General features: G+C 37.9%; 1 protein-coding gene across 1 annotated transcript in view; it reads right to left on the bottom strand.

The window, feature by feature from the left end:
* LOC110097757 (nucleobase-ascorbate transporter 3) overlaps window positions 1-13,992 on the bottom strand; it is a 29,950-nt gene extending 15,958 nt beyond the window's left edge. Inside the window, exons 1-9 of the mRNA XM_020824306.2 lie at window positions 13,755-13,992; window positions 2,304-2,401; window positions 2,047-2,223; window positions 1,694-1,794; window positions 1,536-1,611; window positions 1,402-1,461; window positions 1,117-1,301; window positions 920-1,016; window positions 747-833 (exon numbers count right to left, since the gene is read on the bottom strand). Coding sequence (XP_020679965.1) covers window positions 747-833; window positions 920-1,016; window positions 1,117-1,301; window positions 1,402-1,461; window positions 1,536-1,611; window positions 1,694-1,794; window positions 2,047-2,223; window positions 2,304-2,345 — 825 coding nt within the window. The 5' untranslated portion in view covers window positions 2,346-2,401; window positions 13,755-13,992. The remainder of the gene's footprint in view (window positions 1-746; window positions 834-919; window positions 1,017-1,116; window positions 1,302-1,401; window positions 1,462-1,535; window positions 1,612-1,693; window positions 1,795-2,046; window positions 2,224-2,303; window positions 2,402-13,754) is intronic.
* Between the last annotated feature and the right edge of the window lie 362 nt (window positions 13,993-14,354).

Below are 14,354 nucleotides of genomic sequence, written 5' to 3'. Positions count from 1 at the left end.
TGAGTCGATTTTGGTGTCGTTGGGTTTGTGTTTCCGAGACGCTCAGTTTGACTATAAGTTTGTTGAAATCGGAATTCATATGATCTCCGATCTAATTTTTTAAGTTTCCAACTTGATTTTGCCTCGAGATTCGTGCTCGATCAATGTAATTTTTTGATGATGTATCAGAAATAATTAATGAAAGTTATTTGTTAAAAATTTAGATATATGATTAGATAGTATAATTAATTGTCTTAAATAAATATGTCAGGTATACATATATCAAGAGGACGTAAGATAGAAATATGATAAGAGAAAAAATTCCTCTAAATGAATATCCCTGTGAATATCTAGACAATTGTGACGCTGGTTTTCTTAGAAAACCAATGGCAAATAAGCATAACTTATTGCCCTCATATCTTAACCTCTCTCTATATAAATTTCTCTGAAGATTTATTCCCACCCACCTATTTTTCCTGCTGGGTATAATGACAGTCATCGTCAGAGCAAGGATCGTCACTCTAACCCATCTGAACTAGCATAGCACAGCCTATGGCATTTTATGAAAATAAATATAAACTCAGCAAGGCCAACAAAGGAATTCGTACTATATTTATGTTCCAAATTTCAACGAGCAACTCCTCAAGTTTGGCATCAAATTAAAGCTTGGCCATCCACAATCTATGGTTCAGAATCAGTAGTGTGAAAAAAAATACATTTAGTTCTGAAAAAAAAAAAAATCGTTAGATTATTTCCAGTTAACAAACCTGAAGGCCAATACTTCGACTTAAGACATGCGCCGGAGGTGGAGTAGCACCTGCTAGACGTGAAGCTCCATAATGCGCTCCCGTCGACTGAAAAATAACAAAAAAGAAATCAAATCCACAAAAAAAGGCATCTGAGATAAAGAAAAACAAATAACTCAGTAGTTAATACTAACCTCAAAAAGTGCAACAAGTGCAGCACCCATCATTCCAAATACATGGCTAGCAACAAAGATGGGAGCACCCCATTGAAATGGGTATGGGATTTTAATCCTGGAATGAAATAATGCCAATACGGAAGAATCAGAGATGCGAGCACGAAAAGTTGTACACATGAGAGAAAAATTAAATAACATCGAACGACAAAGCCTACCACGGTGCGGATGATAGAAGATATGATCTATCAGTGCGACAATGTTGCTTAGTTTTCTCAGAAACATTGTTATATGCACCACCAACAGTTAAAATAGCCGCAAAAGCCCAGATGATTGCAATGCAGGCAAGCAAAGCAAACCTCTCAAACAAAAAGTATGACCTCTCATTGATATGCTTCATGTACTGTTGAAGAAATGTACTAAGTATGCAATTTAACAGTTTCTAAACAATATATCAAGTTTTACAGCAATAGAGCATTAATTCCTGTACATAAAAGCATTACTTGTTGAGAAAACACCAATAAAATTAGCATTGGCAATCCAATCTCCACACACTTTGCAACCTGAAAATAAGACAACAGGTTACATCTTGATCTTTCACTTTGAAATCTATTTTATCTTATCAATAAAAAAATACCTGAGGAAAACCCTGTTCGAAGAGCCCAAGACCCACCAAGCAGACGGTAGGAACAATTACTATAGGACTGAAAAATCTGAAGTAATCGCAAGGGAGGAAAAAGTTAGAAAAGACACGATCTACATATTAGATTGGCCATTGAATAGAAAGTATATTACTTTGAAAAGTTTCCCCATGCTTTGCTGTACCCAATGATGATGTTAACAAACGAAGAGACAATCAAGGCACCTTGGATGGCTCTCATGGTATGAACAAATCTCTGCAATCTCCGTTAGGCTCCATTAGGACAATATTTAAATTGCGCTTTCATGTGACAAAGAACATGGTAGAAGACAAAATGCAGGAAACTAAACTATGATCTATTCTGAAAAACCGAAACCGACATAACAAAAACTTCTCAATTAGCAATATTGACAAAAAAGAAACCGAAATTGTTTAAACAAATAATAATTACAAGTATACACGAATTGTTTCACTCTAATTCTACATAATATCCCAGCCTTCCACATACCTGGCGCTCATCTTCAAAGGTTCTAAATGAGAAATCTTTGATGATAGATGTGACTGGTATTAAATACGCAAATGATGCACTCATCACTGTCGGAAGCCTTGTTCCTATGAATGTTTGAAGCAGGGTATTTATTCCACTCATAAAAAGAGAAGTCTGAATTACTCTTGCCTTGTCACCCTGTTACAATATCTACAGCTTTAAGAAAAGCACATTCTAGCATCATAACCAAAAAACATAGAAAGGTTCATAAATTTTACATGGCTTCCACCCATTTGAGGGACCACAATACTCGATATCATAACAATAGTACCAAGCACCACAATGTAGTGCTGGAATGCAAGTAAAACAGTCTGCACTGTAATTTACAATTAGCAGTAAGTTAAAACAAAAAAAGAGCTTATTTTAAACCAAATTACATAAAAACATAAAAAACAAAAATAGTTGTTATCCATTAAAAACACCCAAAAAAATAAATAAATATATAATCATAAAAATAGAAGAGCAAAAACGTTATGCCAAAAGTGAGTCATGCTAAATAAGTAAAGAGTATGCCTGTTTCATTCAATGGCTACTCAACACATCAAGTGCAAAAACTAAGGAATCCAAGGTACAATTTCTTGGTGAATGTGGCATTAAGTAAAAGTATATGGGAGCATGGATCACTGATAAATCCAGTGGACCTCAGGAAAGAAGTGGCTTAAAATAATAGGTGTCAAAATGACACCACGGAAAAAAAAAAGTAGCTTAAAATAAATTTAACCTAGAAGTATAAGCTAATAGTTTGGGCTGAACAATACAATCCTGTCACTAACATATTACCACATATCCAACATGAGATCGAACACAATACTTTCTTGTAACATTGTTGACCTCGATAACCGTCCGGAGTCGTCTCCATCAAATAAGAGCAAAACTGCGAGCGACAAACGTGATGGCGTGCAAATGCTACCCAAAAGACATTCAATAAAAGACAAAATTGCCCTAATAGCTGTGGGCTCCAAAAATTCGGCCCCGGCCTCCCCGCCGCGCGTTTTCTTTTCTTATTTGGCAAGGGGGAGTTTTAACGAACAAGTTCTGGGGTAAATTTTGGAAGGCAGATGGGTTTGTAGATAAGACACTACCCAGAGATTTCGCCCTCATTTTGTGAGGACTTTATGATCTGAGTTCTGGTTTCCTATAGGCGCAAGCCCCTATAGTTAATTACCCCTCCCAATAATGAGAGAGAAATTTCGATTAAGGCTAGTCGTCGATCAGATACGTAGAATATACGTGTTATCTGGCATATAGTAGCAGCATGGGTTTGGGATTTGAAAATTGGAATTTGAATGATTGATATTTGAAAATTTTGATATTTAAAATAGAAACTTCACAATCTTGCACTTAAAGCGGATGGTGGGGGAATGGATGATAAACTCGATCAAGATCCCATGGTTCAGTCGTCCCGGGCCATCGTGGTCCCTGGTCTACTTAGTCAGAGGAGGTAGTCGACCCAACCTGACAGAAGGATCCTTGTCGGCAGCCATGGGTTTGCTTCGTCCAGGGAACCTTGTAGACCGGGGTTGAATGTTTGTCTAAGGGGACAAATTTAATCCACCTTAGCTAACAGAGGGTTTGTCCTATCGATCATATCCTATTGATTCATATCTAAGGATTTAACGTCATTAAGGAGCGTATTGACTCTGGCCATAACCGCTATCTGTGGGGCCATTTGGCGGCAAAACCACTCGGTTCAGAGGGCCCCGGGCTATAACCGTTTACCTGCAGTGCCATTTGACGGCGAAACTGCCGGTTAGAGGACACGTCCACGTCCTTAACTGGCAAGAGATTGTTTGAGAATGAATCCTAGTGATATTTTTCGACTAGGCATTTGGCTCTTTGTGAGCTAGAGTTTATTTGAATTTGTCCACCCCGGCAGACTGTTGCGGAGGTGGATGGGCTTTGCTTTAAGCGATTCATGGTTTGATTTCATTTTTAAATATTTTTGGGATTTTGAAATTTTTGTGGAGTTTTGGATTTTTGGATTTTAGATGGAATTTTGAGTACTTGTGTATGGACATTATGGTGGAATTTTGAGAAATATTTGTGAAACCCCTCCGGTTGAGATAATCACTCAACACGGCCATCATCGGGGTGTTTGGGGTCATTTTCATTTAAATCTTGAACCTTTGTCGACTCTGTCTGGCTGTCGACAGAGGATCGGGTTCGTATGCTTTATGCCCTTGATAGTGAATTCTTATTGTTATAGCCTTGAAGCCTAATATGAATGTATTAAAACAAATATGACGGTCGCCACAACCGTATATTTGTTTGTTGGTTTCGAACCATGTCGACTTCTATTGACCCGTATAGAAGATCGGTTTTCGAACCTGAATTCACTCGTCAAACCCGCGCAACATCCCTAGACGTCACGGTGTGTACCAATAACACGCTCGCCAGGGCCCATGCGGGTTTGGGGGCATTTTATGATTAAACCCTGTCGACACCTTTCATCTACTTAGAAGGATCGGGTTTAAATTTAATAACCCGCGCAGCATCCCTAGACGTCATGTATGTACCAATAACACGCTCGCAGGGGCCCATGCGGGTATATTGATTACATTTACCCCTTTTAGTGTGCCTATGTGTATAACAAACTATTGTGCACAGTGCGGGGATATTCTTGGAATAGACGCCTTCTGTCTGCTTGTACGAATGTTGCAGATCCGGTGGCGTGGCGTAGCAGCTTCTGGATGGAATTGTTCGCTGCTTCGTACAGGTAGACTGTCGTGCACTACTCGTTGCTTTCTGCAGGTGGATTGTAGTGCACTAACTAATCTCCTGCCTGGTTGTAGGAGCTTGCACTTGTCATAGTACTCCATGCATTTTGTTGGGGTCTTTTGGTCTTTCATGCATCCGCTATTGCTGCATGTAGGTATGTAGATGTCTTTCTTTCACGGACTAAAATTGACTACAGGATATTGCATTTTACTATAGTCTTTATGCATCTAACCCATGGACGGATTATTGTATATAATATTTGTATTGTAGAAGGATTTGTATGGATTGCAGATCTTCTATAGTGACTTGTAGGAGTTCGTATTGTTGCTTGTGAGTGAACCGACATTTCACTTCTATTTGGGATTTTAATGAATGACCTTCATTCATTCATTGACCTCTTTATTTGCAGGGATACATGTCTTCTAGACGACCTCCTGGAAGTATTTTGTAGAAGCCCATTTGTTTCTGCATCGAATCACCCTTTCACCATCTCGGGTGGTATTGACGTATTTGCACTTGTTGTGGGGACGATCCTTCTTTATTGGTCCTCCCGTATTGTCATCATCAATCAACAGGCATATTTGAGACCGTTGTAGGAATTCGTACATCTTTCATGGCATCGGGATTTCATCTCCCACTTGTAGCTTGTTGTTAACTTAGAGAACTGTGGCATTTAGGCTCTGATTTGTTCATTCATCAAAGTCCTGGTCTATGTATTTCATCAGACCGAGTTCAAGGTCAAGCCCATGCTTGAGTCTTGTATGTCTTATGGGTTCAACTCTTGGCATCCATTCAAACTCAAGTACCTATTTCGGATCCACTTGAGTTCAGTTTTGCGTTCCTTGATGCTGCACAGTTTGAGTTTCAAGTACATAGTTCAAGTGCTTGTTTAGGTCTCTTGTGTAGTTCAAGCTCCACTTGCATTCTGTTTGGTTCAAATTTGCAAGTCCTCGCAAGTTCAATTATAAGTTCAAATTGATTTGGATTTGGTTCCAATTTTGATTTTATTTTTGTTTGAGTTTGGCCTTTAGAAATCATTTGGGTTTTGTTCAGGGTCCTCTGCTTGTGGTTCAATCAAGTTCGCGGTTTTACAAGTCACAGTTCATATTCATGTTCAAAAATTCACTGCTCTTTCTCATTTGGTCCAAATCTTTTTGTTCTTTTGAGTTCAAAACAGGTCCGAGTGTAGTAATATTTACCCAGAAATTTCGGCAACCTCCCGGCGTCTCCCCAGTTTACGGGAAACTACGAGAAAACTGGGCCTTCCCACAACGCGCACTAAAGGCGTGCATGGTAGTGCTCCTCTTTTCGAGGACAGCTCGAGCGTGATTTTTTCTTCCCACCACGCGCAAATAAAGGCGTGCATGGGGTCTTTTGACGGTACCTGTTACAAGAAAAGAGCAGTTTGCTTTTTCTCCCATCCGGGATACTTATGAATTGTTCCGGCCACACAAAGAAGAGAGTACACCAGGCTCACCTGCCTCATCGTGTGCGTCAAACCGGTTCCCTCCTACCACGCTCACCAAAGGCGTGCTTAGGTGGTTTGCCGGCTCGACAACGCATGTCGAGACAGGAGGGGTCGCTTACTTACCTTGTCGTAGGAGTCGCACCGGGTTCCTCCTACCACGCTCACTAAAGGCGTGCTTAGGTGGTCCGCCGGCTCAACACCACGTCGAATAGGAAGGCGAGGAAAGGCGACTGTCCGCCTCGTCGTAGGCGTCAGACCGGATTCCCTCCTACCAACGCTCAATAAAGGCTTGCTTAGGTGATCTACCGCCCGTCGTACAAGCCAAGGATGGAAGCCTGAGTTTAGGGATTATACCTTCGCGGGCTTTGACGGTGGTTGGGTCGTGGACCGAGCAGGAGAAGCATGCATATTTTTTTATAATTATATTTAATTATAATGTTAATTATATAATTAATATTAATAATTAATTACTAATTATTAATTAGTTTATAATTAATATATTAATTATAATTATAATTTAATTAGTAATTAATTATAATTAATCAAAATAAATTATAATTAATTGAACAATTATAATTAAAAAATTAACTATTAATTATAAATTAATTAATCTATATATATAATAACTAATTATAATTATAATTAAATAATAATTTGAATATAATTAACATTTATTAAGATGGATTGACCTCCCCTCTTCTTCTCTGTTTACCGGGTTTGGCCAAAGAAGCGTGAATGGGAGAAGGATACCTTCACTTCCAGCGAGCTCCTGTTGATGCTTCCCATTAAAATGTTAACTTCCGATATGCAGGGAGGAAAGTCGGAGAAGTAGCGATGTCAGACCAGCCACGAAGGAGTCGAGGCAGCGGCGGGATCGGAAGGTCAGAACAGAGAGGGGCTTGGATTTGCGGTTGGCTGCAGGAGATCGAGGTCGAATCGGAGGAGAGTCGACATTTGGCTGCTACGGGTAAGGGGAGGACTCTCTTTCTCTATCTCCCTCTCTCTCAGTTTCTCTTTACAGCGAGCTCCCGTCTTTGAGTCCGACTGAAATGTCGAAACTCCCAATCCGATCGGAGAGGGAAGCTGGAGAAGGAAGCGAAGTCGAGCGTCCACGAGGAGGGAAAAAAATGAGTTTGGAAGAAAGAGAGCTCGGGGAAGAGAGGAGATCAGGCGTGAGGGTGATCGGCTCGGGTGGAGTTTCGGGAATGGGAAGTGGAGTCGAGCGTGGAAGAGCAGAGGAGTTCGTGAGTGAGAAGCCGCGTCGAGTGACTTTGTTGCCTCGGTATTTAAAGACCTGAATGGGAGCATGATCGAGGCGGTTCGCAAAATTTAGGCAGGATTTCAGCAGATTTTTTCGGAGAAACGACGCAGACGGCACCGAACAGCAGGATTCACGGAGGTTTTCGTGGATCCGACGGGTATGTGCCATAGGATTTCTTCGTTGCTTTCTTCTCCCTTTCATTCCTTTGGTTATTGTTTAGAGGTCAACAATAGCGAGACAGATTGCACCAACATGTTTGGGACAGCTAAAAAAGCTTAACTAGAAACTCCTTGGTCACCTCACATGGAACAACAACAACAACATCAAACCTTTGTTCCACTACGTAGGGTCAGCTACATAACCTTTTTCTCCATTGTGTCATGTTAAAAGTCAAATTATCGTTTAAATCTAATAAAGAAATATCATTTTTAATATTTTCTATCCAAGTCTTTTTAGGTCACCTCACACGGAAAAGTAAAAAAATTCACCCACACAATAGGATACATGATCTCGATGCATTAAACTGAATAAAAAGCTTTACTCAATTAAGATAATTTTTTAATTAAAATTTAAGAAAACGTGATTTTAACCCAGCATGATTCACAATACATGATTATTTTCAATTAATAATTTAGGATAAAATATTTTGGATTGAATGAGTGAAAGAATGGAAACCGTATACTGACAATATGAAGCTTCAAGTAATAAGTGTTTAATATTTCTATAAATTGAAATAGCTATATTAAATTCTGTATTATATTGTAATAGAATGAATTTTGATGATTTAGTGACTCCTTCAATATCTTCAAAACTATTATTATTTTAAAGTGCAAATAATTATTTTGATTTTAGTTGATGTTAGTGACTCCTTCAATATCTTCAAAAATTGTGCAAATAATATTTTTTTATTTTAGTTGATGTTAGTGGATGCAGTTTAAAAACTCCATCTAACCGTATATTTCCCATCTTGGTAATTCCAAGCTCCTAGGTTAGGTCGTGATATTGGCTAACCAAGCCAATGGATCCCCAGTGAATATTCTATTGGAAATCATTGGATTTTCATGAGTTAATGTTCACCTTCATGATTTCAAGGTAACTTGATAAAATCAACTATAGACATGTATACAGCTATACAAAAAAATCATAAATAACTGATTAGTCAGATTTTAGACATAAATGATTATATATGATATGGCTACATATGAATATGTTAAAATAAATATGCATTGCTTATAATTTATCATACAAATAATCATGAATATCATCATACTAAAACTATCTTACAGCATCTGACTTTTTTAATTTATATGATACAATATTATTCTAATATGATAACTTGAGGACACATATTACACTACCATTATATAATAAATCATGCATTTTTTATTGTTCATATTGCATGCCACAATATCTTCTTGTTTACACTTCAATAAAAAAAGAGTTATTTGCTAAATTTGAATAATCAAATTCACATGTTATAAACTGCTTCAAGGAAAATTCAATAGGCCATTTTCTGAATCATTACACAGGAGCAACCTTTTAAGCTATAAAATTTCATTTGATATTTTAAGTTTAAACAACATTTCTATTTGTACTTTTAGTGGGAGCTATTTCTTCCCATCTCTTTCTATTAATTGTTATTTGAGCTCATGTTGAGCTATTAACAAGTTTTCATTTATAAAATAAAATTTTATTTACTTTCATTTGCTTACTCATATTGTTTATAAGTTATAATTATGACACATTAACTTTTCTTTTATGAGTACAAAATAATTTAAATTGAGCTTAACTCATGGAATGTGTTTTAAAGTGTAATGATGGATCACACCGGTCTGGATTCTTCCGCGCGCGAGAGCCAGCCGAGCAAGCCGCTCCTCCTTTGCCAAGATCGCAACTAATCCCATGTACCAGCCATTGTTTCACTCCCTTTTAACTCAAGTTTCTCTCTCCAATCGCGTAAATCACGTGATTTAACCACCTTTCAAAACTCTTCCACCCTCCTTTCTTTCACCATTTAAATCCAATAGAGAATCTAGAGCATCTATTTTCCTTCTTCTGCAACCACCATACATCCCTTTCCCCTCCCCTTGCGAAACAACCATCAAACCTCTTCCGCCTCTTCGCATCTTTCCGTCAAAAATGCCTTCTGAGAAGTTCTCAAACTTAATTCTTCGTTTGATCTGACACTTAAATCAAGGAACACCTCTCCTTCATAAGTCAAATATCTATTTCGCCTCCATTTCCTACCTCTTTTTATTTTGACCAAAAAAATAAAGAGTTTCAAAGCTTTTCCTCATCATTTTCCTTCATCAAACCAATTTTTGCCAAGGACCATTGAATGTTTCTTCTTCCTTCTATTATGATGGATAATATTATGATAGTGATGGGGACATCAGCTCATGGAAGGTTTATCAGAGGCGTGGCCGTCAATCTACGGCCACGATCGAGTCCTTATATTTCTGAGTATTTATGTTATTTTCTATTCATGTATTTTTCTATTTTCTTGTGTCATGTATTTGTTTTTACTATGTTTCCAGTTGTACCCTTTTAGTGGGGATTATTGTTTGTAAGCCCAAAGGGCAAGGTTGTCTTTTATTTTTCTTGAGTCATTGTACTTGGCTATTTATAGCCCCTTCTCTCATCGTATGAGGTTAAGGAATGATTAATTAGAAATTTTCTTCTTGCGCGAGTTCTTCTGAGAGTGTTTGAGCATTCTTGGAGAGAATGTTGGAGAGATCCCTAGGAGAGGGAGAGCGGATCACCCACCAACCTTGGAGACGGCCGGGTTCGTGATTCTCATATTTATCCTTTGCCGCTTCTTCCTTCCTTCACCTCCACTTCGATTCATCTTGCATCCAATCTCCTCCTCCGTCAAGCCATCACCTCCCCTTTACCTAACCGCACAAATTTTCCCCTCTCAACCCCACGGCCAAACCCATGCCCGAGCCCCCATGCCGCCGGCCCTCATCTCCCTAGCCGCCGGTCTAGCCCCCTCTTCCCCCATCCAAGCTTGTTTCCTATTTTAGATTGAGTTGAATGTGGATAGATTTGAAATTCAAAATTAATTATTGCAAATTTCAAAATCTTTCCTAATATAAAAAATCTATTTTAGGAAAGTTCTTTAATTAAATCAATTTGAATTTCAAATTCAAATTGGATTTAGTTAATTACTTTCCTAATCCCTCTAGCCTATTAAATTCACCCAAATCACCTCCCAAATCTCCCCCTTGCTCCAATAGCCGCCGACCCCATTATTGGCTCCCTTTAGGAATTGTTTCCTAAATCCCCACTACCTCTATTGGAAACAATTAAACCCCTCATCCCTCTTAGCCGAATTTCCTCAAAGCACCAATTCCTAAATTATTTCCCAAACCAACTATTGGAATTAGGAAATAAAAATCCCCCCCCCATCCCTTTCAATCCCGCCGGCCTCCCCTCTCCCTAACCGACTCTCCCCTCTCTCTCAAATCTCCTCTCTTCCTTTTAATTCCCCATTGGACTTGAAGCCATAATTCCCCCCCTCCAAACCCCTTTCTTCCAATCACAGAAATCTGAAATCTCTCTCAGATTTCTGGATTAAAACCTGAAACTATTTCATATTTTTGGAAGGGAATTTGGGGTTTGCTTTCTCTCCACTTGCAAGAGAAACTTCTTTCTCTTTGCTAGCTCTCAAGAGTCGTATCAAGTACTAAGGAGATCTTGTCTTCCACTACCCATGAATGGCGGATCCGGAGACTGAATATGGAATAACGGGGACGAGGACGGCTTCACCGACATCCTACAGTCCACCTTCTTCGACGTGAATCCAATGATTGATCACACCATCGAGGACTACTTGGAGCGTATTCTGGACACCTTAGTGGAGGCAATTGACGAGCACTTCGAAGGCGTCAAGTGGAGGGTCTCCACAACTCCTTGACGAAGGTTTCTCTTTCCCCTTTCATTATATTTCCTAACTCTAAATTCTCTTGGAATTGATGACAGTCACGACGGACAACTCTCTACTGCTCATGCTAAAGCTTAGTAAACGTAGGGCTTAAGTGCACCTTTATGTTTACTAGTTCTTGTTGTTAGATTAGGGATTTCTTTGAAACTACTACTTGTCATTGTGTTATTTTCTTGATTTATTTGGAAAAGCTTCAAATCTCTTGCTACGTAATTTGGCCTAAGCGGGTTTGACCCCTATTTGTTTTGATTCATCGTTTTAAAGTGCTATAGTTTTGTTCTACGATTATTCTAATCACAAGTTGTGCAAAATCTAAATGAACTAAACGCATCTCATACTTAGTTCTGCATCAGTTGGATTTCAATTGTGATTATATATTTTTTTGTTATTTTGGTAATGGATTTAGGTCTTTAAATTTGATTAAATTCAACATTTTGTTCTGTGTATTTAATTCTTTAATTGAGTTTAGATTTTCACGTGAAGTACCTTCAAGTTGTTACCCTGGTAATTTTGTCGATTGAACAACTTTGGCATAGCGTTTTGTGTTGCTCGCCTAGAGATAAATAATTGTTAAGTGTTAGCATATCCTTCCTTGTTAAAGGGCATAAATTCGTGCTATTTGCAATATGTTTTTAGTAACTGATTTTACTTCCAGTCTTGCTATTGCAATTTATTTTATTTTTATAGATATGCTCGTAATAAATTAGCATGTTTCTAAAAATAGAATATTCATGATTTATTACTGCATAATCTCTGGTATACCATTTTTTTATATTTTCATACACATGCTCTAATTGAATGCAATGAATATTATTATTGGCAATTCATATTTTATTACAAAAGAATATTTGTGAGGTTAAAACTATAAAAATTCATTGAATGATTCTTATGAAACTTTTAGAAAATCATATGCATGAGTGCATTGATATGTATGTCGGTTGAACCCTATTGGTTATTGGCTAGCCAAGGCCCAGGGCCGACAGACTCCCATAGTGACGAACGACTCTACAAGAAATCACAGGATTTCCTTGAGTTGATGTTTACCTTCCCGTTGATGGATATTTGATAAACCGATGATAATATATGCATATGAATGTTAAATATAATTGGATATGAATTGAAAATGATAAATAACTAACAAGTTATTTGAGGTACAAGTATACCTACTATGGTGTATTTGTAACCATTGAAATAATTTGACATTAGTAACTATTTTGCATACACATCAGCATACTAGAATTTGATGTGGGAGATATGAAATCTATTATTGTTACTTTGATATAACAATGATAGGTTATTACTCCCACTTTTTTATTATTCATGCTGCATGCCCTAGTCATTTGCTATTTATGCTTTGATAGATAGGAGTTACTTGTTGTGTTTGATTTATCAAACTCATATATTGTCTCTTTTTACAGTAGGTCCTGCAAGTGTGTCTAGAAGACCACCACTTCATGAGCAAAATTACCAAATGTAAACTATTTTTAATATTTTATATTTTGTGTTAGTTTATTATTCTTTTAATTCTAAGGGTTGGGTACTTTCCTATCATCTATCTTATTTATATTCAATTGATTGTATTAGTACTATTGTTCGGATATACGGCCTATTTGAATTTTATTAATAAATTAAAATTTTAACCTTCACTCTCTATGGTTATTTTGGTGTATATATATTATGATGTATTTTGAATATACATGTTTATATTTGTGATAACAAAACTGGTCTTCCATCGAGTCACGTGTCACCGGGGTGTACTGCCTTAACTCCGACCGGGGTTAAGCTCAATCCCTTTATCATGTCTCCTTGCCATGAGGTAGCACCTTCCAAACCTAAAGTGTGACGAATAGTTGGACCAAGAGTACTTATGCCGTCTTCAAAAAACATACAACCCAAAAGATTTACCAAGGGAGGGTAAGCATCTACTAAATTAACACAATCACATGCCCCAGAGCGTAATTAAAAACATTAATTCAACCTTGCGTTGGCTTTGGAAGCTGTATCCGTCAAATCTAGAGAATAGACCAAAATATACTCAGACTGACAACTGCACCGGAGAAAAATACCGGAAAATAAACAAACGAACATCTCCAAAACAATATTCTCCAACCCAATAAATGTAACTGTGTGCAAATCTAAACATAGCATTAAACCAAAATAAGAAGGGCTGACAGAGTAACTCAAAAAACTAAGCTCACACTCATTCAAACACAGCAATAGATAAGTGGATGAAGAATATCTATAGAGAGAGAGAGGGGTGAAGGGAGAGAGCTGACGCAAAGATGGGTTGGAGTGGATGCAGAACTGAAGCTGGTTGAGTTGCTCTGTTGGGGGGTGAACGACCCGAGTCGCCGTAGCCACGGGCTGATGAACGGCGCCGGCAGGCGGCGCAAAGCGATAGACGGAGGATTCGTCTCCACCATCTTCTTCCTGTCGTCTTCTTTCTTCTATCTTCTATTCGCAGACAAGAGCACAGTAAGCCGGAGAACAATGCTTCGATATTCGTATTTTCTGATCAGGTATCATAAATGGATGCAGAATCGTACAGTTACCCTTCCCGCGTTTAGTGTGAGCACGTTTGCACTTTAGCCCCTCCATAATTATTATTTCTTCTTCAAAACTTTATTTTAGAGAACAAAAAAAAAAAAAAGTAAATCATGAGAACCGGACTGGGTCAACAAAATCGGACGGTTTTTCCTGTCCAATATTTGCACATAATAATTTCTTCAATTCTTATATAGATAAAATTCAAATTTAAGATCTTAATAATAACTTTTTAACCTTTTTATCAACACATTTAAGAAAATGTTCGTAATATGCTTGAATAATCACTAGCATAGTAGGATGATGTTATTAAATTTATATTATTGAAATAT

The sequence above is a fragment of the Dendrobium catenatum genome, unplaced genomic scaffold (genome assembly GCF_001605985.2).
Source record: "Dendrobium catenatum unplaced genomic scaffold, ASM160598v2 fragScaff_scaffold_1434, whole genome shotgun sequence".
Classification (NCBI taxonomy): Eukaryota; Viridiplantae; Streptophyta; class Magnoliopsida; order Asparagales; family Orchidaceae; genus Dendrobium; species Dendrobium catenatum.
The sequence above is the reverse complement of the archived record's forward strand: the minus strand, read 5'-3'. Positions and strand labels throughout refer to the sequence as shown.